The sequence below is a fragment of the Patagioenas fasciata genome, chromosome 5 (assembly GCF_037038585.1).
Source record: "Patagioenas fasciata isolate bPatFas1 chromosome 5, bPatFas1.hap1, whole genome shotgun sequence".
In the NCBI taxonomy this organism is placed as follows: domain Eukaryota; kingdom Metazoa; phylum Chordata; class Aves; order Columbiformes; family Columbidae; genus Patagioenas; species Patagioenas fasciata.
The window spans coordinates 64,859,436-64,884,942 of NC_092524.1; the positions used below are offsets into that span (position 1 = coordinate 64,859,436).

General features: G+C 45.2%; 1 protein-coding gene across 1 annotated transcript in view; it reads right to left on the reverse strand.

Moving 5' to 3' along the window:
- PRKCH (protein kinase C eta) overlaps nucleotides 1-25,507 on the reverse strand; it is a 122,541-nt gene that overhangs the window by 58,621 nt on the left and 38,413 nt on the right. Inside the window, exons 3-9 of the mRNA XM_065838672.2 lie at nucleotides 13,754-13,904; nucleotides 12,901-12,935; nucleotides 11,393-11,481; nucleotides 9,597-9,726; nucleotides 8,573-8,700; nucleotides 6,260-6,403; nucleotides 5,351-5,524 (exon numbers count right to left, since the gene is read on the reverse strand). Coding sequence (XP_065694744.1) covers nucleotides 5,351-5,524; nucleotides 6,260-6,403; nucleotides 8,573-8,700; nucleotides 9,597-9,726; nucleotides 11,393-11,481; nucleotides 12,901-12,935; nucleotides 13,754-13,904 — 851 coding nt within the window. The remainder of the gene's footprint in view (nucleotides 1-5,350; nucleotides 5,525-6,259; nucleotides 6,404-8,572; nucleotides 8,701-9,596; nucleotides 9,727-11,392; nucleotides 11,482-12,900; nucleotides 12,936-13,753; nucleotides 13,905-25,507) is intronic.

Below are 25,507 nucleotides of genomic sequence, written 5' to 3' on the forward strand. Positions count from 1 at the left end.
CCGACATGCCAGAGAGGGAAGGCTAGGGGTTTAGAGCCTGGGAGATGATCAAAGCTGTTCTCTCGCCTCCCAAAGGGCTCCCTCTCAGCACCTTTCAAAGAAAACATCATAGAGACCTCACTGCTTCTTTACCACCCACCAGCACGCTCCAAGCTCTGTGTTAGGATGATTGTTCATCTAACCAGAGCCCCACAAAGGCTGCTGCTGCCTTTCCAGCCTTCCTCACCTCCACCATGGCAGGCTCTGCCCCAGGGCTGCCCTGTGCTCTACCCATTTGGTGACAGTGCAGCAGCTGGTGGACAACCAGGCTGATGCTGGAGATCCCCTGGAGGGACCATGACTGGGTGATTCCAAGGACATACAAGGGCACTTAGACCTCTCCTGTGGTACCCAGGGACCAGCGGGTGGGTGAGCAACCAGCCAGCTGCCATGGCTCAGTCCCACCACTTCTGCTTGTTGGCCCTCACTTGAAAGTTATGCCCCTGACAAATGCTCCAGGTTAGGTCTAACACTTCTAGGAGGTGAAATACAGGCTCACCTCCCTACATACCTGGGTGATTCATTACATGATGCCCACGCTGAGCCTGGGAGAACTGTCTGAGCACCCAAGGAAGCAGCGGAGGTGTGGAGAAACATTCCCCTTCCATGTCAAGAGCATGACATCAGCCCAGAGCTCGTAAAGGGGGCAGAAAGCTGCGTGCTGGACAGCAGGCTGCCCTCGTAAAATCGGACCAGTTCAATCATTCATTAACCGCCCTGGCGTCCCTGGGTCAGTCCCTACCAGTTTCAGTAGCACCCCTGGTAGCTGTTATCTTGGAAGGACACTTGTTACAGAAAATCACATCCCTCTACCAAGTTCTCATGTCTCACTATTTTTGGAAGGACACAGGCAGGCTCTGTGCCTCAGCAACTGTCAGCAGAGCCACAACAGGGAAAGAAAATCCATATAATGATCAGGCAAGCAGGGACAGTGCTGGAAACAGCATCGCCTGGGGGACTGTCCCCTGGAAGCACCCTGTGGTCAGGAGAATAGGGATAAGGGCAATAAACATAAACCCCAGGAGCTATTTGACACTATTTGCATGGGAAGCTGATCTCCCCCCAGCCCTTTTCATTCTCATGCATATGAGTGGAGACAAAAGGATTTAAAGGCAAACCACCTGCGCAGGAAGGATGGTTCCCAAACCCCACAGAAGACAGAACCTACTTACTGCAAACTCATTTTAATTAAAACATTCCAGGATCCACATTCCTCAGGATTAAATTACTGATTTAGCTATTTATACATATAGCCTCTTTCACCCTTTCTAGGACAGTATTGTTGAGGTGTTGGATGACACCAGTGTCAGGTAAACAGAAACAAGCACTTTTTGGTGCTTGTGACCCCTAACACAGGATCTGTGATTATCCGCAGGTCGGCCCCAGCACCTGTCAGCACCTCACAGATTACTGGAGCAGAAGCGTAATCTTCTCTGACACTAAAGGATGATTCTAAGGCCCTAGAAAAAGCAGAGGTAAATGGCTTAGGCAAGGTGGAAAGTTCCCAAGGCAAGGCTTTCAATTAAAAAAAAAAAAATTAAAAAAACAGAAGTGGGGTGAGCAAGGAAGACCTCACACAGAGGCAGCTGGAGCAGGACCCAAACTGCTCCCCTGCAAGGGAGCAGCAGGACTCCTTCCTTGCTTTTCACAGCAAAGGAATCTGGAGGTGCAAGTCCAAAACTACCCAGCACAGGGCTGGGCACAAAGAGAGCCAGGTCTGGGCACTGCCAGCCTGCTGGGCCGCTGCTATTTCCTCTTTAGGCTCTGAAAACTGTCACCCACAGCAGGCAGAGACACCCCTTGCAGCTCCTACCACCTAGTGGCTGCAGTCTTTCTGTGACAGAGCAAGGAGGCTCTTTGGAGGTCAGGCAGCCTCAGCCCGCCCTGGTTGAGAAAAAAACCATGCAATAAAATAAAGCAGGCCTTGCTAGCGGGTATCACTTATGCTGCAGCTGAGACTAAATTAAGACCACACTGAGCACAGAGGCAGCATAAGAGAACAGAAAACCTTTCTGAAAAAAACATCAGTAGCTAACGTAAGCACAAGAGAAAAAAAAACCTCAGTGAGCTCAAAACAGGCGAGCAAAAGTAGCAGCAATATAAATGAACTCAGGCAATGCATTGCTGTTTCTGGTACTTGTGCCAGCTGAGCTAATGCTAAATTACTGGCACTACATGACATTGCACCGTGCAGCACAGACCTGCCCCGGGCTGTTTAAGTCAGCCCTAGGCTGCGTAAGTCATGAGAAGAGTTTGCTGGTTTGGGTGAAATATTACACAAGAGTCAGATCTCAAATGGCTCTAAATCCAGCCAAATCCTCAAACCCTTTGAGCACTCTGTCCTCAAACTGCTGCAGCATTTCAGGTGCTTCCAAGGCCCTTCCTTTACAGTTTCCACAATTTCCTCTTGAAATGGGAGGGCCACAAGTGCACACCCCTATTCTAGGTGCAGCCTCACCAGTGCCAAGCAGAAGGGATAATGATTTTCCTTGAACTCCTGAAGCAACTCAGGACATAATTTAACTTATGTGCAATGAGACTGTGCTGCTGGCTCATCCCAAACTTGGCACCTACCAGAAGCCCCAGGTACCTTCCAGCTGGGCTACTACCCTGCCAGTTAGTCCCAGCCTGTCTTGATGCATCTTACGGAATCAGGCTCCAACTTCACTTTGATAAATGGTTGGAAGCCACAAAATGGCTAGTTCTTGAAAAGTTCCTAAAGGCAGGCCCAGTAGGTCATTATTTATCCGGGCTCTCCACAGCAGAATGGACTCATGCTTTGTTTTTTGTAACCTGAACTGTTAATACCACATTTTCAGAGTTTGGGCTGTAAGTGTGATATATGTGGTATGGTTTCCACGTAATTGCAAGTGAAACTAGGTATTGTTTTGTGTAACCCTGCCCCCAACTCCAAGCATAGTTAACATTTTTAAACAAGGCTGCAGGCCGACATTTTGAATAAGTGGTTACTCTTACATATATGTATTTTCTTTTCTGCCAAGTTCATCTTAATGGAGAGAATAACACAATGCCATGTAAAGAACAGGCCTTAAGTACTGAATCAGCCTGGTTAAGCCCTCCTGGAAGGACTCTGTCCAATGAATACCCTGCTGTTGCAATCACTTCTCTATTATAGCAAAGGGATTTAATTATGCTTTTATAAGCAATTTAAATCTGGTTATTCTGGATTGAAGTGGGCGTCACTAAGTGTAGAACATGGGCAAAAGATGCAACGAACAACAGTCTGAAATCTACTTTTTCATTTGTAAATGTTTCCTGTTTTCGTTTGTTTGTTTGTTTTATTACTGGGGAGAAGTGGTTTTCTGTTACTAACTATCCAGATAATGAAGCAAAGTGGGACTGAAGTAGAAGAGGAACCTGGGAAAGACTGGAAATAGCAGAGTCCTGCTATGACCAACACCACTCCCTTGGCAGCCTTTCAGAGACTGACCAGCTCTGCGTTCAGGGCAGCAAAGGCCGAGGGTTCTTCACTCCTCCGATGACAAGCTGGTCCAGAAATTCCTGTTCCAGGCTGCTCTACTGTTTAGCAAACTCCTTTTCATTTCTACTCTAACTGTATCCATGGCCAGTCTAGACTCATTTAATCTTAGCCAGCACTCTGACATATTTGTTTCCCTCCTCAGTGTTCAACATCTGCAGACACCAATCAGGTCCTCTTTTTGCTTTCAATTTGCTTGTCTAAACAGGCTGAGTTCTTCCCTTTTTTTTTCCCCCTTTGCAAAAGACTCTGCAATTACTTCATCAGCCCAGAAGACCTTGTCTGCACCCATAGCAAATTGCAGTCATTTTTTGAACATGACGGATGGTACTAGCACAGTGACCTTAAATCTTCCCTAAGCCCATGAAAAATACACAACCCAGGAGCACACTTGTTATTTTCACATCTACATCGCACTTCAGTAAGCAAAGCCAGAGCAAAGAGCATACCAGTGAGTGACAAAAACCACGGCTCTGCCTCATCTGACCTCAAAGAGCACACATCAGTACTGGACTTTTCCCATATTTTACATAAGAACTTCAGGAAAGTAATTCAAATTTTGGCTGTGTTTTTATATTGTGAAATAAAAGACAAGTTTCCTTGGTTACTAGTGACAACAGAGAGCTTTAAGTTTTGTTTCTGCTATACAGGACAGCTGCTCTGTGAACCACATGAGCTGTACACACACAAAAAAAGAAATATCACCTCATTTCTATTACGTGAGTTTACCCAAGGGCTCCACCCTAAACAAGTACAACTCTTAAACTTCATAGCTGGCTGCTGCATCACCCCAGTGAGAAGACAAACGGGTGGGTGACAGATTCATCTGTCTGTCCCCTTTTTGGTTTTTTTTAATATTTTGGATTTATGTAGGAGGAGTGAAGCCAAAATTAAAAGGGCAAGTTTCTCCTGCCTCTTCTAAGAGGAACACAAGCTCTGCTAGCATTTAGAAACGGACAAAAAGCAACTGGAAAGAAGTCCAGGCTGTTTGGAAGAGGTAAACTGCACAAAATGCTTTGGTCTTAGTAACAGCTTAGATCAGGGACTCCCAAATGTACCTTGCTGGCACACGGCTGTGGCTGCTGCCTCCATCACAGCCTCTCCTCCCTCCACTACCCACATTGGCAATGAGCTTCCACCCACACACCAAACGATGCTCTAAGCTGGACAGGAGGCATGTGCGCATCCCTCCATTGAGGTGTACGCACCGCTAGCAACAGCGATGCTAGCATTTGTCCTGTCTACACCAGAAGAAACACCAGCTGTATATGGATCTGCTTCAGTGTTCACTCATGTCAGTCAGATCCTTTCCAGTAACCCCAGAAAGATCTTTCATTCAGTTCTGAGCGGTTCTACACAGACTGGTAGAGAGACAGGACGCTACCTCTGCTTCCAGGCACAACTCCTTCAGTCTGCCGATAATTCAATGCAAATGCAGCCCTGTTAAAATTCAGAGCAGAGTCTGAGATCCCACAGGAACCAGAGGACACTGCAGGTCTGCAGACATTTGAAGATATGCATTTGGAAACATTCAATGGCACAAAGATGTTTCTTGGGAAGACACACAGAAATGTTACCCTGTTCCCACCATTTTGTTAGGGAGCTTAGAACAAGCCAGGATTTTGTTTGTCAAATGTCCAGCAGATGTTAGAGGCGGAATATAGCAGAGTGTGTTGTTCAGCCTTGAGCAGAGAGGTTTCTCCTGGGGCTAAGCAGGACACTTATAACAGGTCAGGGAACAAATATACAAGGGACAGCCTCTGTCCTGAACACGGCAGCCAGTGTCAGAAGAACTGCCTGGGTTATACTTACAGGAGTCTGGAAGCAACAGTAGAGCTTGGTGAGGAATGGGTGGTTCCTCGCTAAGGAAAGGATGCGTTTCTCAGTCATGGTGCATTCAACATCGTCATCTTGCAGAATGACATCTTTCTTCAACACCTTCACTGCATAGAGCTGCCCACTCTCTTTCATCTTGGCAAGCATCACCTAAACCAAAGGGGAGGGTGAATTGCAAGGGCTGAGCCCTCGGTCTCTATGAGCAACACGGAGCCTCTCGCACCTTCTCACACTAGAAAGGTCAGTTGTGTCATGATCAGGCTTGTAAATGCGAGTGAGTCAGCCTGTTAGCATGGGCATCGGTGTACAATCAATGGCACATCTGCTACCGTCTGCAGCAGGCTTCCCCAGATAGAAATACCCACACACGTTGCTCCAACATCTGGCACTGGGCTAGCTGGTCGAAACTTACCCACTGTGCCAGGCCAAAACCCCTGAGCAGCGTCACCTACCCCACTTCCCTCCTCAGTTATCAAATTCAAATGCATCATTTCACGTTGGCTTTGTGGCAAGGCAGAGAAATGAAACCCTTGTCTCACTGCATTTGAAACCGTTGCCTCGTTTTTCCTTTAAAGGAAAAGTCTTTACATGCTCCAAGAAATGCTGCTCAAACGAGTGCTAACATACACACTTGCAATTTATGGTATGGGCCCTGGCATGCAGCTGTTCCCTTGGTTGCTAGCTTTTCTTTTTTTTTTTGGTGATTTCCAGTTCTTCACTTTTCTGTCAGATTTCTTTCTCTCTCCTTTTCTCCCTGCTCTCTGTAACCAACTTTGTTGCACAAAGCATACTGCACTAGACAGTCTGTGTGTCACATTATGAATGAATTTCATCTACCTCGGAGCTTTGTGGTTTTCCCCAAAAAAAGCCACGAATAACTCTCACCTTTCCAAAACTGCCCTTTCCCAATACACGAAGGAAGGTTAAGTCTTTGATCCCAAGTTTGCTTGCTGAACTTTCATTAACGTTGTTGCCATCTTTCAGGCTGCCTTTCCCCTGATGTCTCAAAGTAGATCTTGAAACCAGTTTCTGTGAAAGAAAGTAAATAATAAGCATCAGTCTGCATAGAAATTGTACTTCTGCCTCAGAGGTGCTAACAGGTAGTCAGGCTACCAACCTGGGCATTGAGGACCTGTTCAGATGCACTGAATGGCCACTGGAACAAAAGCACGTTGGTACCACCACCCCAGAAAGCTCCTATATCTGAGTGGTCAACCTCAGCACCACACAGAGCTGGGCCCAGGTGTCAACACTGGTTCCCGACCTGGGCATCTTAATTTGTAAACCCATTGCCCAGAAGATCAAAGAGGCAAATCTGACTCTCTCGATCCCCACTCCCCAGGAAAAAATCAGACAATGAGTATGGAAATCCAAGTCTCCTATTTAATATCAGAGCGAGGAGGACTGCATAATTTCTGCAATATGTTAAATGCTGGTGAGATCTAGAGCCTGAGCAGATTTCATCTGAACCTCTTAGGTTTCTACATGATTTTAAGAATCTTACTCAAAGCCCAGTTAAGTTGGACTCAAACTTCGAAACATTTTCCTTTCCTGTAGCTGGGCTGCTGGCTACCATCAAATTTACAGCAGTGGAGGAAGGTTGTTCTGTCCCACACAATCAGTGAGATGTCTACATTTTCAGTGTTAGCACACAGTTCCAGAGCTTCTGTTTTTGCAGTATACAAAGATCAACTCAACCCCCAGTGCCCTCTGTTCACAGTTCTATTTCAGGTATGAGTACACATACAAACCACAGGTACTTCTATTCAGTTTATTATCCCGAACAGTCACACAAGACTTCTTGAGCTCCACCTTGTGACTATTTTAGTGTAAAGCAAAATTGCTCCACGGCAACCCCAGCCAAGGGGAAAGAACAAAGAGCATTCAGCACAGCACTCAGCAAAACTCCTTATAGATTTAAGCCTACAGCACAGTCTGAACACTTACCTAGAGCCTTTAGCTCACAAATAATGAGAAAAGACTGTTATAACATCAAGCACAGATTTTTATTTTCCTAGTTTTATCTCCTTTTGATATGGAGATTATGCAAATAACAAATGCTCACAAGTGCTGATTTTTACAGAACTGAGCAGGGAGCCTGGGACTTGTGTTTCACTGTAACTCCCAGGATAACTGTCCCCTGAACTGCCACAGCACGAAGAGCAAAGGTAAGACAGTCTGCTATGAACTAACTGAAATCAAAAGAGGCAGCACAGCCTAAGGAGCAGGCTGGGCTGGTACAGCATCATGTGGTTGATCGATGTCGCTGGTTAACTGCATGACAAGATTTACCATGCTTGGCAATTACGTTTTGGGTTTTACTATGTTCTTTTTGGTCAAATAAAAATAAATAGACCAACATTTTATGGGTTATTGTGGTCTCAAGCAAACTCACTTTTCAAAACTGCTTGCAAAGTAAGCATGATGAAAACCGATTTGTTATCAAATTACAGCTCTGATTTCTATTACTGTGTATTGTCATCTTCACTCAAGTTCTTACAGGATGTTTTAAACTCTCTGAATAGATTCAGATATACAACAGATGGATTTTTAGGATGCCTTAAGTACTGCCAAGGAGAAATGATACACGTATGTCCCAACCCTGGCAGCAATCTCACTGAGACTTTGTCTCAGACAGCAAAGATCAGGGAGGATGTTGTGTTGTCAGGGACCACAGGTTTTAGCTGGGGAAACTGTAATGAAAAGTGGAATGGTTTCTCCAAAATCACTCAGAAAAACAGTGAAAAAGCAGCGTAGAGAACCTAGGCCTCCTGCTGAGCTCTTCTTATGCTCTACTCCAATCCACATAAGCAGACAGAGCATCTGTGCTTTGCTGAAAGTTAAAAAAGGTATGGCAATGGTATTACATTGACCATTAATTAGTTTGGGGTCTTATTCTCCTCTCATTCATGCCAAATGGACGAGAGTTAATGGAGTCACACCAGTGTGAAGCATAAGCAGGCAACAAAGCAACACCTCTAGACTAAAGGCTCTGTCAGGGTAAACCTGGATATAAGAAACCCATTTCACAGGTGAAGTCTTTGCCACGAGCCACAGGCAGTAACAACCTCCTCATGCAGCCCAGCGCCCAGCACCATCTGCTACAATGGATGTCTCCAACTTCTCCTGCACCCATATAAAGACTCAGTTGTAAATGTTTTAAACAGAGGAGGAGGGAAAAATAATTAAAAGACTCACGGAATTTGGGGAGATGCTTCCTGGTTGCAGACCCATGCACGCCAAGGTTTTCGCAAGCTCTGCTGAGTTCACCCCACAGTTTGGTGCAACGTTCGCTTGGCATCGGATGTGGACGTTCATTTTACAGACTGACGGGGCGATGGTAGGGATGGAAAGGAAAAGGAACAATTAAAATGTCTTGGAGGGATTTACTGCTGAGAAGTTATCTAGCAGTTTTGCCTCAGAAAATATACCCATCTGGAGCTACTCCATGTTTTTAAACTAAAGGGATTTTTGCCACTGATCTCAGCAGGAATAAAACCAGGGTTCTCATAAGAGAATAAACTCCTGAAAATCAGGAATATACCCCAAACTCTCCAAGTAGGATTCCACATTGCCTGCAGCTATTCATAAGCACACGTTCATCAGGTATATAAATACCATTGCATCTATGCCTGCAGACAAAATTAGTATTTATAACGTCACAGAATTTGCAAAAATCTTCCCCAGTATTTGCAGGTATCTAATTTTTAAGGCATATTGTTCAGTGGGAAACTAAAATTTTTCTTGCTCTCACTCATGGACACACACACCCCCTCTTGTGGGAGATTAAGGTAAATGGAGGCTGCTAAGTTTTTACAGTCTGGATCACCGAAACAAAAACATAACATGAGGACACGCTTTGTCATCAATTAACAGCATGACAGACAGGGCAGCCAACCTAAAGCAATGACCCTTTTCATTGCCTTATCTCATTGGCTGAAGAAAAACTTTCATGTAAAGGGAAAAATGAATGCAGGAAGCAGTGATACCCAATAATATTCTCAGTAATGCCAGTTAAACAAAGCTGTGCTGAGAGGGCTAAGCAGAGTCCTTCTGGAAGCCAGAGATAAAAAGCAGATCAGTGTTTTTTTAACTCTTGCAAAGATTAATATTCATTGCTTGGCTTTCCCTTGTAGGTTGCACAAATCAAGCCCACACTGTACATGAAGAGTCTAAAAATACATGTATTTTTGTGAAAAAGCTGTGGTAAGAAGCCACTCACTTTTACACTGTAGGCCCTGTCGCATGATTCCCCAGAGCAAGGAACCGCAGTGGTCACAGAAAGTTGGGACTTTGTAGTTGTGGATGCTGAACTTATGAGGAATGTTGATTCCAAACCTTTGTTCAGTCACCTGGGGCACCAAAAGAAAAGCACAGACTTAAAATTCAAACACATAGATATAAGCTGATGTTCATTTACATACAGGCATTTAAGTGCAAAACTATGAAAACAATTCCAGCTTGGAAAATGACTCAATCCACCACCTCACTGAGGTTTATTGCGAGTGGACATTGAGTGAGCAACCTCACCTGCAGCGAGCTGCTCTGGTGTCCATGCCAGCCAGGCTCAACTACCTAATAAAGCAGGTTTTAAAAAGGGCTGTCTAGCCAATCTTAAATTCCTAAAAGCAAGTAGAATTAGAAGTGTGGATTACCTCATCACGAACCTATCATACTGAAGTGCCACATACAAATCAAGTTAGCTATGGTATTTTGTAACTAAGCAGTTTTCAAATTATTGACTATGTGCAAACATGTAACCTTAGGTCAAACTGTTGATTTTATTAAATTCAATATAGATTGATTTTCCCAGCTCCTCCTAAAATTCTCATTCCTCTTCTCACCCTCCTTGTTATTAATAGTCTTTCATTTCAGGCCCACTTTTCGCTTTATCGCTTGCTCTCATCCCCTTTTTAACCTTGTTCTTTTCCAAATGTGAGTCATTCAGATCTCAAAGACACCTTTGAAAAATGTTAGAGCGGCTGGAGGAACCCATCCCCATTGAGCCTACTCATTACTTTCCATTTTGTGCCTCAACTTGCAGATCCTGGAAGACTGAGGGGGGACCAACCACTTCACAAAGAGAAGTCAGAGGTGGGACCAAAACAATGACTTCAAAGCAAGTGGTGGCTCCTCACCTTTGTCTTTTTTTTTTTTTTTTAGAGTAGCTTGGAGGTGTTATAAACCCTTCACAAACCTAAAATCAGGATTAAGAGACTCACCATTTAACTAGCCTTAAGCATTTTAACTTATTTTCATCTGGTTTGGCAAGGGGTCGTTGTAAGAAGTCTAGCTCAGCAGTTCAGAGGCAAGAAATAATGAGCAAAGGCAATTGTTTATCTGCACTGGAAAGGTTTCTGCATGGAACACCATACAGAGCTACCTCCCAATTAAAAATATTTCAACTGAATTTTCCTTGCACAGTTATTAAACAATTTCCAGGTACAGAAATGAGACATGCAATGCAAAGGGCAGTTTTGGGTGGGGATGCTACTCCTGTCAAACACAGCCAAAACTAGCAAGAAAGAAAACCTTCAGAAACACAAGTTATGCAAGGCTTCTTTATTACCACATAAATAATTTCATGGAGTAAAGGTGGGGAGCAATGACTAAATGGGCTCTTTGACTTGCCAGAAAAGAAAAAAGAGGCATAACAAAACCAGTGGTTGCATTTTAGAGCCAGAAAAATCCACATTAAGAACTGGGCACCAAATTTTGATGACAATACAGTTAATCGTGCAAGAAAACAATGAAGGTAAACAGTGGATTTGTTGTTTCGTGATGTCTTCCAATGAAGACACCCTGCCTTCCTAAACTGTGTGCTAGTCCAGCCAGCTATTGGCATTAACAGAACAGCCATATGATATTGCATGGCCTTTATGCATGTTTCTATCACTCTTTCCCGCTTTTAAATCCATAAATAAAGATAACACAGAATAAATTCTGTTATAGGATGACCCCCAGCAACCCTGAATATTCAAAAAATATGATGACCCGAAATAACCAACATGACTTTACCTTGAGATCGGTCTTGTTAGTATTGTTTTGGCACGTGCAAGCTGTAACAATTAGGTGATGGCAGCGCTTGTGTACAACACAGGTGCATACTAGGAAATAAAAGAGGCATGCTGAAAAGAGCTCTTGAAAGACTCAGAACACATCCAACCACCATCTGGGTTCTTTAAGGCTCAGCTGTTTCATCAGGACACAGTAAAAATGTGAAAAATAATCAGGGGCTTGGAATGTTCAAAATCTCATAACAGATCTGGAGATGCATCTCCAACCCACTGCAAGAGAAATTCTGCACTGGAACGTTCATCCAGCCTAGAAAACAGCTGCTTATATAAAAAACGCACATGGTAATGACAGTGTAACTTCTCAAATGAACCAAAAAAGTACCATTGAAATAATTATCCAGTGGAGAGGATTTCACACAAAGAACATTAGAGAACACAGGTTTGAGATACCCAAAGCCATCACTTCATCTCAGTGACAAAGTGCTTCCTATGCTGGATATCCTGGTGAGTCCTGCCCAGGTTAGTCTGTCCCTGAGGCTCACTGCAAAGCTTGGCTCTGGGAAGCTGGTAACTGCAGCAGAACCGTGCTGCGTCTAGGCTAATTAGCTAGTCCCCATCAAGAAGGCTAATCAGCCCTAAGCGTGGGCTCTCTTCAGGTCTAAAGCTGGCTTGGCTGGAATGCACTTGGATTCCTCCACTCCAGAACCCAGTAGGCACTGTAAACACCACTAAGGGCCACAGCTACTGCCTGTGCAAGATGTCTGTACTGGAAACTGAACTCAGAGATGTGTTGCAGGGTCCCACACTACTCCGGTTGTTGCCAGCTCAAGCTTGCACCCATGAGTGTCTATAAAAGCATTCACTTGCACTCCAGACACATTTTGTTTATGTGCAGCTTCCTTTCATATGAGGACACCAGTGCCCTATTATATTGCACAAGAAACAGGCTGCGTTAGAAGGCTGTGCTGAATGACCAAGCACCTGTGAAGCAAGTAATTCTGTCATCTTACCACGGAAAAAGGGAAAGGAAGAACAATAATTAAGCACCACATACATCTATACAGCCATTCAGCCAAAGCATGCATTCAGACAAAAGGGCTGTGCCAGACGAGGCTGCCCTTTGAAGTCACATTCCTGATTTTGGTTTTTTTGAACTTCACAGGGAGAGAAAGGAAGAAGGTGGCCATTCCAGTAGGGTACTTTGTGTCCCAGTACCAGCTGAACACTGGCCATGGATGTCTCAAGCTTAGCTGGGTGCTGCACGTACTCCACAGCTCAGTGGATCTGCACAGGATGAAACAGCAACTGGATCCCTGGGGTTTTGCATGAATGTAGGATAGTAGGTGGTTGCTCCTGACAGCTGCTCAAATGTACGTTTTTGGCTGGAGAGGAAGGGGAGTAGTGACTTCATAGAAGCTTATAACCGCAGTATGACCCAGCAGGACGGGAAAGCTCTCCCAGGACAGCACATCCCATACACACCCCCCGTGCAGGGGCAGAGCACCTTACCTTGGCACTGGTATCCCTGCTTCCCAAACACGCCCCTGTTCAAAACAAAATAGGAACATAATCTAACATCAGAAAACCACTCTTCTTGCAGATCAAGAATCAAAATGCAAGAGGACCCCAAATGACCAGATCCCTGAGGTAAAAATTCCCAGCATTACTGGTGCAATTCAGCACAGGGGTGTGAAAGGGTAATAAAGCACTGCAAGGGCCACAGCTTACAGGGCAGGCTGTCAACATGCCTTTTATTCCCCCTATCCCCCCTCACTCTAGTTTCTGAAATACCTCACTTTGTTACAACACACACAACACTTATTCGACTGATGCCAGCAGCCCACACCCTGTTATTATCTCTCCCACTCCATGCTCTTTTGAGACATATCTACGTTTTTCTCCCTGCTCTACCCACTCCACCATACGCATCACCCCACCTCACACCTCTTATCGCTTTCCTGTTCTCAGGCACTTTCTCTAGTCTTTCAAGCAACTGTTTGTTTCTCAGTGTAATCTCAAAGCTCCACTCAAATTAATACCTTGGGTCTTTCTTCAGATTGCTTGGGTTACTTCTTTACACCCTGAAATAATATCTACGTTCACAAGTGAAAAATATTTCCCTATCCCTACACTCTCCCAGTTTGTTTTCAGCATCCAAGATAAACATCACCTCCAGGTTCTCCACAGTAGACTCCGGTTTGCAGCATAAATGTAACCTGCTAAACCTGATGGCCAGGGGAAGTCAAATCGGTGGCCCTTAGTAAAGTGCTGGGTAACAGATTCAGGATCAGGGGTGGCATGTCGGTCCCCAAAACACAAAGGGATGGGAAGCTCCACACCGCCGTGTTGGAGCCATTCTTACCAGATGAACTCCCTGCAGTGTGAGCAGTACGTTGGCTGTCGCAGGTAGGTAGCCATGAATTTGTGCCCGTTCACCTGATGCACTCGCCTCCGCATCGCCCGCTGGCGCTTCCGAGTGAGGTTCTTAAAAATCCGATCCCTCTGGAGGGTCCCTGTGAAGACAAAAGAAAAAAAACCCACAAACCATTTACGTGATCACGCACAGTTACTACTCCTGTTTTTGCTGTGGCACAAACCACAATTACATCCCTGGTTTAGAAGTCAGGGGACCACACTCTAGAACAAGGAGAACATCTGGGAAAGGCAACAGAGGAAGCCAATTGCAAAGGCCCTTTTAGCTCAAAATTACATTCTCCATCCAGAAATAAGCAGCTCTTCTCATCTTCCTCTTGCTCCTCCCCCATGTTGAGACATATACTAATGCATTCATTCACAAGCTGTAAACAGATCAGATGCTCCAGGCTAATGAGTTATTATAACAAACAGCTTTTGGGGAAATAACTCCTGAAAACATGACTGTGTACAACTGATTGACCAGCCCCAGATGGCAGCGCCCCACATGCTGAGCCGAAGCAGGGCCTCGCTTGGTGAACAGCATTTATCCACACCTGCTGTTCTCATGTTATGCTTCAGGATCATAATTTGTATTGTATAACAATCATAGAATCATAGAATACCAGGTTGGAAGGGACCACAAGGACCATCTGGTCCAACCTTTCTTGGCAAAAGCACAGTCTAGACAAGATGGCCCAGCACCCTGTCCAGATGCATCTTAGAAGTGTTCAGTGTTGGGGAATCCACCACTTCCATGGGGAGATTATTCCAATGGCTGATTGTTCTCATGGTGAAAAATTCCCCTGTTGTGTCCAACCAGAATCTCCCCAGGAGCAACTTGTACCCACTACCCCTTGTCTTTCCCATGCGACTCCTTGTAAAAAGGGAGTCTTCATCTTTGTAGCCACCCTTTAAATACTGGAACATGGTGACAAGGTCTCCCCTAAGTCTTCTTTTCTCAAGGCTGAACAAGCCCCGCTCTCTCAGCCTTGCCTCTTACATCAGCCTTCCCAGTCCTTTCATCATCTTTGTGGCCCCTCTCTGGACCCTCTCCAGCCTGTCCACATTTTTTGTAGGCACAGCCTAATTTTTCAAGGACTGTTAGTTGTTTGATATGCACCACTCTCTGTTTTCATTAAAGGGCTCATTTTCCAAAGGGTAGATAATATTTTATAGTTCTGGAAAGCACAGACCCCAGAACTGCAAAGGCTCAAATCTGAATTGTTCCAAAATTTAATATAGTTCAGCCACATACAATTTCCTAGCAAAGCTTGATTTACCCAAAACAAGTCACTCTTAAAAGGCAGAACTGAACTCTAGATCATGAAAGCCATTCCCCTGCAGCAGCCGCCATCTGACTTGCAAATCACAGCCAGCTGGTCTCTGGGATCCTCACCCAGCTCAGGTCAGGCTGTGCTGAGCTCCCCGGATCAAAGCCTCATCTGGGGCACACTCGCCTCAGAAGACAAACATGAAACGTTCAGTTTTCTACTTAGCTGCTTTGAAAGAAATGGCCTGCTAACAAGTGCATTTTGGGAACACATACAGCCAGCTAGAGGTGGTTGTGCACCAATGTATGTTTGTTTGTACTCAGGATTCTTGTTTTGAGCATGGACTGGATGCAAGATAAAATGCCAGCTATTGCCAAACCCTCTGTACGATATAATAACACAGGAAGGGACGGGCAGTCTAAACTTCCCAACCATCTGATCATCCCGGAGCGGTGGATCGGTACCCAAACACAGCTGCTACCCTCCTACTTCATCTACCCCTCAAAAGGGGGCAGAGCATTTCCCTGCTTTCAACCGGCTTTGTTGATTAACCGCTGGGGGGAAAACAAAAAGGGAACAAGCTGTCAACCTGATCAAGGCTTGAAACACAAGAGTCCCACATCACAGGCGTATTTCCTGGTCTTCTTTGTAGGAGTGCAGATAAGGGAAGCCATCCTGTCAGTACTGAACCCAGCCACTTCAAAAGGTTGCAAGCCGCACGACGGATTCCTCTCAGTACTCTTGCGACACAAGTTTAGAAGCAAAGCTGGCCATAAAGCTCAAGGGCTTTTTTCTTTCTGTTGTGTTCTCCCAGCCATTTGTGCATGTGTCTCCTTCCACAGGCACTAATAGAAACCTCCCACCTGATGGCAAAACTGCAACACGGAGCACTCTTGACTTTAAGACAGCTTGCCTTTATTTTTAAAATGGAAGTGCACACTATAAATTAAGATTTTTGCATTAAAACACAAAAAAGGATGTGGTAGGGCTGATCCAAGCACTTAACAGAAACCTGTGTTCTTCACTGGAGAGCTTCACTGGGCAGAGATCTTGTGCAGAAAAGGCTGCCTTTCTAGGGAAGAGCTTGAACATGTGTTTAATTCTCACTGAAGTCAACAGGACTCCAGGGACCACAGGAATTCCCAGGCTGAATCAGAACATCGGTCCATCTTGTTTAGCATTCTGCCTCTGTCAGTGGGCAACCAGAAACACATGACAGCGAGATGGAGGAACCCTGCAGCTGGAGGATAATTTGCCTCTTACACACACACAAGATGTCATTGTGATCTCCAGAAGTGAGAGCTGATGTGCGGAGGTTCAATATCCCTTCCAAGCATTCAATCATCGTTGCACAATTTCAATAGCCTTATTATCCACTGTAGGAAACGTGGCTGAGAAGAACTTGGAGAGGTCAACCAGTTCGTGTCTCTTCCCCAAAAGAAAAAGATCAAGAGCCAGTTCCTTCACTGAGCCCAAGCTTCCTGCAGCTTCATGTGAGAATTTAAATAAATAAATAAATAAAATCCTTACAGTATTACAGAATTTGCCGATCTTTAAATTCAAGAGAACATCTCCTTGATCTAGGTTTAAGCATACGCTTAAGTGTTTTCCTGGGTCAGAGCCAAAAGCCTCAATTGGCAAAGTATCTTGTCTTGGCATCCAATACGCACAAGAGAGCTTCCAAGGCATGGAAAAGGAAGAGCAGGGCTTGTGAGTGGGTACTGAGCACGTAAGTAAATCACCTAAAGAAGCAATCCAGTTGCTTTACACCAGCTGCTCCATTTAGAAGCCCAGCAGCTGACACTCTTTAAGTTCACTCACATCTGCCGGAGTTTAAGAGAATATGTTCCCAATTTAGTTCACATGGTTTCTGGTTTTGTTACGGCTCCCCTCGAGGATCAGCACGGGGTAATTGTCCCCTGGTGGTCTCCCACGCAGAGCAGCCCACACGCAGCCAGGAACAGACCAGCCCTTTGCAGAGGAGCGGGGGACACTCAAAGGTGACCTGTAAAACCACAGAGAGGGACACTGCTGTGTGTCCCTGTGGTTTGCCTTCTTTCAGAGAGAGTGTAAGCTTGAAGTGGTTCAGGAAGACTAAAAAATGGCAGGCACTTGCTTTTTCTTGGTGGTGTGGGCTGTCTCCATGCTGCCTGCACTGGTGGCTGACATCCATAGCCAGTCTTGAGCTTTCTTCTCTGAGCTCTCTTGGCCTCCATCTCCTGTTCTCCAGCCACCAATATCTCATATGCAGCGCAAGAGCTTCCATCTTACAGACCTATCTTTCATTAAGACACATGCCACAAAGTTTTTGTCCTCTTTTTTTTCTTTTTAAAGCACCATTCAGATTTAAAACGTTCTTCAAATTTCACATTTTCCCACACCACTTGGCTACTAGTTTCTTCAGATGCTGCACATCTTCCAGGTGATCCTTGTTCATGCTTATATTAATCTCTCCTTAAATTATAGTGTTAATAAGCTTGAGACTGACTTCAGCAAGGCCTGGATTACTTTTCATAGGCAATCTGCTCTTTTGGATGCTGCTTTTCCCATTTCCTGATGCTGTATCTAGCAAAAAAGAGAGGGAGAGCACAGCACAACTTCAGCCACACCTCGGGCTGCAGGAGACCATTCAACACATGGTCTAGCAGATCTACACATACAATCATATCCTGCAGAATAAACCCCTCTTTCAGAAGGCCTGGGCACTTACCCATCCCACACACCACGCCATGGAACAGGCAAGTTTAACCCTCCAACAAGGTGTGAGTGATTTTGAAACGGTGGGGCATATCGCCACCAAAACCACCTTCCTCCCAGACTCCTAGATGGCAGTTCCTCATCTCACATCCTTCACATCTGCCGCTGAGCAAGGGGTTACGTGCAGAAACCATCCACGCAGCACGGCACTCTGTTTGTGGACAGGGCGGCCAATGCTCCAGCCCCTCATGCCACTCACCTTTAGTGTCAGAGGATGTAAAGTCATCACAGACATTTTCCCCATTCATATTCTGCATTCTGGACAGTTTCCTATAGAATACATACTTTTCCTTCTGCATGAGGAGAGTGTGTTACAAAACAAAGCGGCTCTAAGACCACTTTAGGAGACACAGACTTTTAAAAGCCTCTAATCTGTGGTAAAACAACCACCACTATGAATGGTTCAGATGTCCAAATACTGCTATAAAAACAAGCATGTAATTGCTGAGTGAAGGGAGTTGTCCACATCCACAGTTAAATTTGGACATCTGTAACTATGGGGTATTTACTGTGCCTGGCTATGTGTAAAAGTAACTACGAATTTAAATACTAAAAAGCCTCTTCCCCCTTCCTTCCTCTCCTCTCATGCCTAACACATGTTTATGGCAGTGGAAATTATGCATGCGGAGGGAGAGGAGAATAAATAACCCACCAAGTCATCTGAGGACATCTGATAAAACTAGCACATGGCTCACCCCCCCAGCAGCCTCATTGCACCGCCCCACCTGCCCCTGAGCTTCTCTGATCCTGCCCTTCCCAGCCGCAGATCCCCACTTTCTCTTCACCCCATTTTCTATTCCACAGGGTGATTTCAGGTAAGCCGTCACAGTGGTGATATACCTACAACAGTGAGACAAGAGGGAGAGCTCCAGTATGAAGTGTTGTGCATGTAACTGTTTGCCCCAAGCAGGTCTCATCTATTGGAAATCAATCTCACTGTCACACTATCAACTGCTGCTAAAACGCTGGCATGGCAAAGGTCATACAATCGTTTAGGTTGGAAAAGACCTTTAAGATCATAGAGTCCCACCATAACCTAACACTGCCAAGTCCATCACTAAACCATGTCCCTAAGCACCACATCTACCTGCCTTTTAAACGCCTCCAGGGATGGTGACTCCACCACTGCCCTGGGCAGCCTGTTCCAATGCCTGACAACCCTTCCTGTGAATAAATTTGTCCTAATATCCAATCCAAACCTCCCCTGGTACAACTTGAGGCCATTTCTTCTCATCCTGTCACTTGTTCCTTGGGAGAAGAGACCAACACCCTCCACGCTCCAATGTCCTGTCAGGTAGTTGTAGACAGTGATAAGGTCTCCTCTCAGCCTCCTGTTCTCCAGGTTGAACTCCCCAGGTCCCTCAGCTGCTCCTAATCAGACTTGTGCTCCAAACCCTTCACCAGCTCCATTGCCCTTCTCTGAACTCTCTCCAGCACTTCAATATCTGCCTTGTAGCAAGGGGCCCAACACCGAACACAGTGTTCGAGATGTGGCCTCACCAGTACTGAATACAAAGGTCATTTGGATACATCCCTATACATGACAATTTCTAGTGTTATACTGCCATACGCGTCAATGGGTTTTTAATTTGAAAGAAAGATATTCAAAAAAGCAATAATGTTAATAGATCAAAGCTTAATTAAGCCTTTTTTTACTTACAGCAGTAACAGTAAACAGGTTTTCAGATGCTCCCCTGGGAGCACTGCAAGCAAGATCCCCTTGCACTGAGTGATACACAAGTGGGAAGCAGAGACCAACCACTGAACTTATTCGACTGTAGAAAGCAAGACAGTGGATTGGCAGACCCCTCGCCTCTCCAAGCACCACGGCACTGAACAACAATTTCAGATCAGGCTAAACACACATCTAACCCATGCCTCAATGGCGAGTAGTAGTGGGTGTTTTAGGAAAAGAGTATATAAAACAAAATCAAGTCAATGGTGGGGAATGAATACACACACCTATCCCTCCAGCCATCAGTATGGAGGTGTTCTCTCAGTATTTACCTAACAGCCGGCTTCCTCACATCTACTGAATATAAACAGAGGCTAAACCAAGGTGTTTATTTTCCAAGCTGGAAAACATGTATGTTATGACAAGAAACCCTTACAAAGGCTTGGTATCTTTTAACCAAGAGTTCTACCACCATAACACCATGGATGGTCAAAATCACAGGAAGCCTTGATAATGGAAACATTATGAACACAACACATTGTTGAAGAAGTGGCTGGCAGCCTGAATCTGAAAAGGGAAAAGGATTTAAAGGCTACAACCCAAAGTGGTATTTCCATTGCTGATTGTTCTGACTCCCTGGTATTAGTGCTCCAGAGTGAAAGCCTTGCCTTTCATAATTATTGCAAACTTTTTTCTTCAGTTCCTCTCAAAAGTCAGCTGGATGCACAAATCAGCCAACTGGAAAACAGTCACATCCGCAGAGATCGCGTTAACCACACCGGGTTTCCTTCCCACTTCACGTCCGTCGAAGTTTCTGTCCTTCTCCTGCTTTTGCCAGCCTGTAAATGAAACCAGGGTGGTTCAAATCCCAGGAGAGGCTCATTGCAAAGTGAACATGTGGCACATCAAGCACAGGCTGGGACTTCTGTTTGATCCAGCTGCTGTTTTCCCCTCTGAAACCGGATAAAGTTTTGTATGAAGACCAGACAAAGAGCCAGCTAGTGCTGGGAGCGCTAGGTTGTCTTCTAGTACTTTGCAGGAAACCCATGTGCTGTTCATCTTTTAAGATCCCAACCCATCAATACTGTCTGAAAGAATGAAAAGAAACAATGATGCTCTGAATCCAAAAAAATAAAGTTTTCCCACTCCTGAGTAAGAAACAGCATTATCAGTAGTCTTGAAAATGCAAAAACATGTAATTATCCCTGTATTGAATCACACGGAACTTAGCAGTTGAGGGAAGGTCTCTGTTTCTCATCCAAGTGCTGACGTACAGCAGATCCATCTTGTTTTCCTGCCAGGTCTAGGACATAAGTTCATCTCAGCTCTCAGCAATTGGCAGCATTTGAGTACTGAGGCTTAACGATGATATTTCAGTGTGGCAGCAGTGAGAACGGGATCAATGAAGTTCACCCAACACTTTTAGCAAACATAACAGTTCTCAGCTATTGCTACAGAAGCCCATCACAGGCTTATTTCTAGAATTACAAAGTGATGCCAAAGCTCTGGTGAGGAAGAGACCACAAAGCCAGCTGGAAACATCTCCACATTTCCCAGGCTTACCAGCTACAGCCCTGCTCCATCCGTCACTGGTGGAGAACCAGGGTCCAGGACCTTTTTGGGGGGTTCAGCTTGGTTTACTCACAGTCTCTTGCACTTGGATGCAGCAGTGCCAGGGACAACGGGACAGCTCTGCAGAGCTGGAGTGACCGGGACGTGGCTGTCAGGCAGCCACCCACGTGGGCAGGAGGGGACAGGGATGCAAAGCAGTCGGCAGAGCCTGGTGCTGGGGCTGAAGGAGGAATAGCTGCTTTATATCTGTTTGCATAAGGTCTGTGAGAATGTGATAGAGGAGGAAGAAGGCAGCTTGAGAAACTCTTAAAACAAGTATTCTGCTGCCACTTCAAGTCTACCAACCAGTTATGAATACCATACAGGCTATTTTGCATAGAGTTTTAATTGTGATTGCTGCACAGGTTTTCAGACATGCACAGGGCAGCTTAAAAATATTATTTTCCACATCTGCTCTTACAAGTTATGTCTGGGAAAATCTTTTTAGATGTCTGCTTAACAGGTGTTAACAGGTACCCTATTTCACTGAAAATAAAACCTACCTCAAAAATAAGCCCTAGCATGATTTTTCAGGATGTTCAAAATATAAGTCCTGCTCCAAAATCAGTCCTAGTTACAGTTCATAAAAAATCAATTTAAATACTGTCCAGGCAGCTATACATGTAAACAAGTAATAAGTTTTGGAGTGCCTCAGGGGTCAGTACTGGGGCCAATATTATTCAATATATTCATTAACGATTTGGACGAGGGAATTGAGTGTACTATCAGCAAGTTTGCTGATGACACCAAGCTGGGAGGAGTGGCTGACACGCCAGAAGGCTGTGCTGCCATCCAGAGACCTGGACAGGCTGGAGAGTTGGGCGGGGAATAACCTGATGGAATTTAACAAGGGAAAGTGTAGAGTCCTGCATCTGGGCAGGAACAACCCCAGGTTCCAGTATAGGTTGGGAAATTACAGAGCAGTGTAGGGGAAAGGGACCTGGGGGTCCTGGTGGACAACAGGATGACCATGAGCCAGCACTGTGCCCTTGTGGCCAGGAAGGCCAATGGCATCCTGGGGTGTATTACAAGGGGGGTGGTCAGTAGGTCGAGAGAGGTTCTCCTTCCCCTCTACTCCACCCTGGTGAGACCACATCTGGAATATTGTGTCCAGTTCTGGGCCCCTCAGTTCAAGAAGGACAGGGAACTGCTGAACAAAGTCCAGTGTAGGGCAACAAAGATGCTGAAGGGAGTGGAGCATCTCCCTTATGAGGAAAGGCTGAGGGAGCTGGGGCTCTTTAGTTTGGAGGAGACTGAGGGGTGACCTTATTAATGTTTACAGATATATAAAGCATGAGTGCCACGAGGATGGAGCCAGGCTCTTCTTGGTGGCAAACAATGACAGGACAAGGGGTAATGGGATCAAGCTGGAACACAAGAGGTTCCACTTAAATTTGAGAAAAAACTTCTTCTCAGTGAGGGTGCCAGAGCCTGGCCCAGGCTGCCCAGGGAGGTTGTGGAGTCTCCTTCCCTGGAGACATTCAAACCCGCCTGGACACCTTCCTGTGGAACCTCATCTGGGTGTTCCTGCTCCGGCGGGGGGATTGGACTGGATGAGCTTTTGAGGTCCCTTCCAATCCCAAACATACTGTGATACTGTGAAAAACTAATATAAGACCCTGTTTTATTTTTGGGGAAACAGAGTATGAAAGCAAGGCACTGCAGCATATTGTGCAAGGCTGAAAAATACGAATGGAAAAGCCTTTCAATTAATTTCTGCAGTGAGTAACAGTGAACTGAGCAAATGGGATTACTGAAGGTTAACAAGAGATTTCAGTGAACATGAGCCACCCCGTACCATAAGAGATGAGGTTCTCAGAGACCACTGGTGCTTCCCAGGGCACAAAGCCACAACTGCCATGGAGGATGTTTGAAGGGACAACCGCTTTTCTTTACAGCCACACCACTGTGAGACAAGGAAGGGGACAGCCCCTTTTTTCACCCTGCATTTGCTTCTCTGTCAAAGGCAAGAAACATTTTACCTGCACTTCATTTTATCATTCCATCTCTGCAAGTTTTTTGCATTAATTTGGAGATGTTAACCTTATGATACTTCTGTTTGTGAAAGAGATCGGCTTGGAGCGATAATAGCGGAGAAGAACTGCTTTGGCTTGCACAAAGAGGAGATGCCAGGAGAGAAGGATTTTATTTTAAATTAGAACAGGAACTTGAGGGAAACAGCAGAAACCCAAACACTGAACTGAGCCCTTCAGAGCCCCAGATAGGCACCATGACTGGAAGGCCACAGAGCACCCATGAGGTTTGGAAAACCTAGATGAATTAGGCAGGTTGTATCCAGTGGGATGATAGATAACACGCTTCCCTCTGGTTGTAGTTATGGTCATCTTGCAGCAGCAGTAGAGGTCCAAAAGGACATCCCAGCCCCACTGCTCCCTCCTCACCATGGAGTCCCCTCCTGGCCATCTCAGACCTGCCAGCATGACTCCATCTGCAAGCATTCCATACACCAGTCCTGTCACATCGATCTGGGGTGAGAGCAGGCAGCAAATAAAAAAGAAAACCCATATTATTAAAATTTTAAGTTGGCTCACACAAACAGTGTGAAACTGGCAGTAACAACTGCCTTCCCTCCTCAGCTTCAGGCAGAAAGGCACATCTGCTTGCAGGCTCAATTTTATCATAAGATGGGGACAATATTCGTCCTTACTTTAAGATGTGCAAATAATACTAATACCTAATGCTTCTTACTACATTGCTCATTAAAATCTTAACAAACCTATTCGTCTTCCTCTTCCCCTCACCAACTATAATCATTATTATTTCCTTGTGCTTAGGCAAGTGAATTTCCATTGTAAAACCTCCTGTTAGTCCTTCCCAACTACTAAACTCAAGAGAAAAATTTTGAGATGTGAATTATTAGGGAAGGAAACTATTTAAAAATTATTCATTAAAAATGGGAAAATAAAACTAACAAAGTCACTTTGATCTTTACCATGATTAATTCAAGCGCTCTGCGCCATAAGTTTCAGAAGACTTCAAACTACGCTGGCCACAGTGCAGAAGTAGGAATAACGGAGTGACAGCATTTATGGGTCAACGTTACCACCATTCGTGCAAAATCCTTGAGAAAAGTAGAAATGGCAGGTTGGGCAAACAGCAGAAAGAACCTGAACCCTCCCCTGCTCCTGATACCTTGGGGCTCATGCGTGTTGTAACCATCAGCAACTCACATGCTCGGAGGTGGTATCACAATGGCCATTATAAGGCCCTACCCACACAGGGGAGCACAGTTAAATCTATTTTTAACCAGAAGCAGTTTAAAGCTATTTTTAAGTAGATGCTCTGGGGACATCCTTCTTTCGGGCTCTGTGGCCAGCTTCAAAATCGGCCACTTTGGTATTAGAACAAGAGTGTCCACACAAGGTTTTACACTCAACTAAGTCTGTTTAAAATTCACATATCTATGTTTAGGCACTGCAGTTTTCCAGAGGCATGGGCTGAACATCTGTTTCAAAGGAGGATGACCAGGAAAACATTCTTTATGTAACACAAAACAAAACACACAAAGAAAACAGTATCAACACAAAGCCAGTTGAAATGGGAGTATCGAGCATCCAGAAAGAGGCATCCAGAAGGATCCAAGGTTTTGCAGCAATTCTACAAATGGCAAGAACATTCCTCAACAGAGCAGCGACAAAACCTCAAGCCTTCCTTCACCAGGGGCACTGCACCTCTCAGTGGGAAAACAAATTGTAACCCTAAGCACAACTGGAATCTAGTCAGGAACAAATTAATTGAGAAAGCTAATGAAGTAGGACAAGCTAAGCACTCCCCTTTTTCTGCTGTCGGGGCCTCTGACTGCTGTTGAGCGATGCCCCAGCCCTTCCCTGGTCATGCACGGGCCTTGTGCTCCCCTGGGAGGATGACCAACATCTGAATCACCACCCTGCAACACCTGGATTCTCCTGGTTGACTGGTCACCCAGCAGTTGCCCAGACCCAGCCCAAGTTGTCCGGCCGCACACTCAGCTCTGATTACACAGCCAATTCCCAGTACTCTTGAAATTTCCATGTGGCAGCTTACTAATAAGTTCTCTAATTGCAACAGCCTTAAAAAGCAGGTTGTTTATCATGTTGCTCTCCCACACGCCTTCCCACGCACCATGGGCTGCGCCAGACGCTGCCGCAGCAAAGCATTTGTCAAAAAAAACCCCCAAAATTCAGACTCTTGTATTCGAAGTTTATTGATACTGTGAGGATATCTGCCAAAAAAGCAGCATCTCTTCTCATCAGGACAGTCCGCACCTTGGTAATGCCACAAGGAAATACTTGGTGCTCGGGCTACCAATTGCACTTGGCTTCATTGCACAGCCCGTCCTAAAACACTTGCACCGATGGCAGGGGCCATCACTGCTCTGCCATGCACT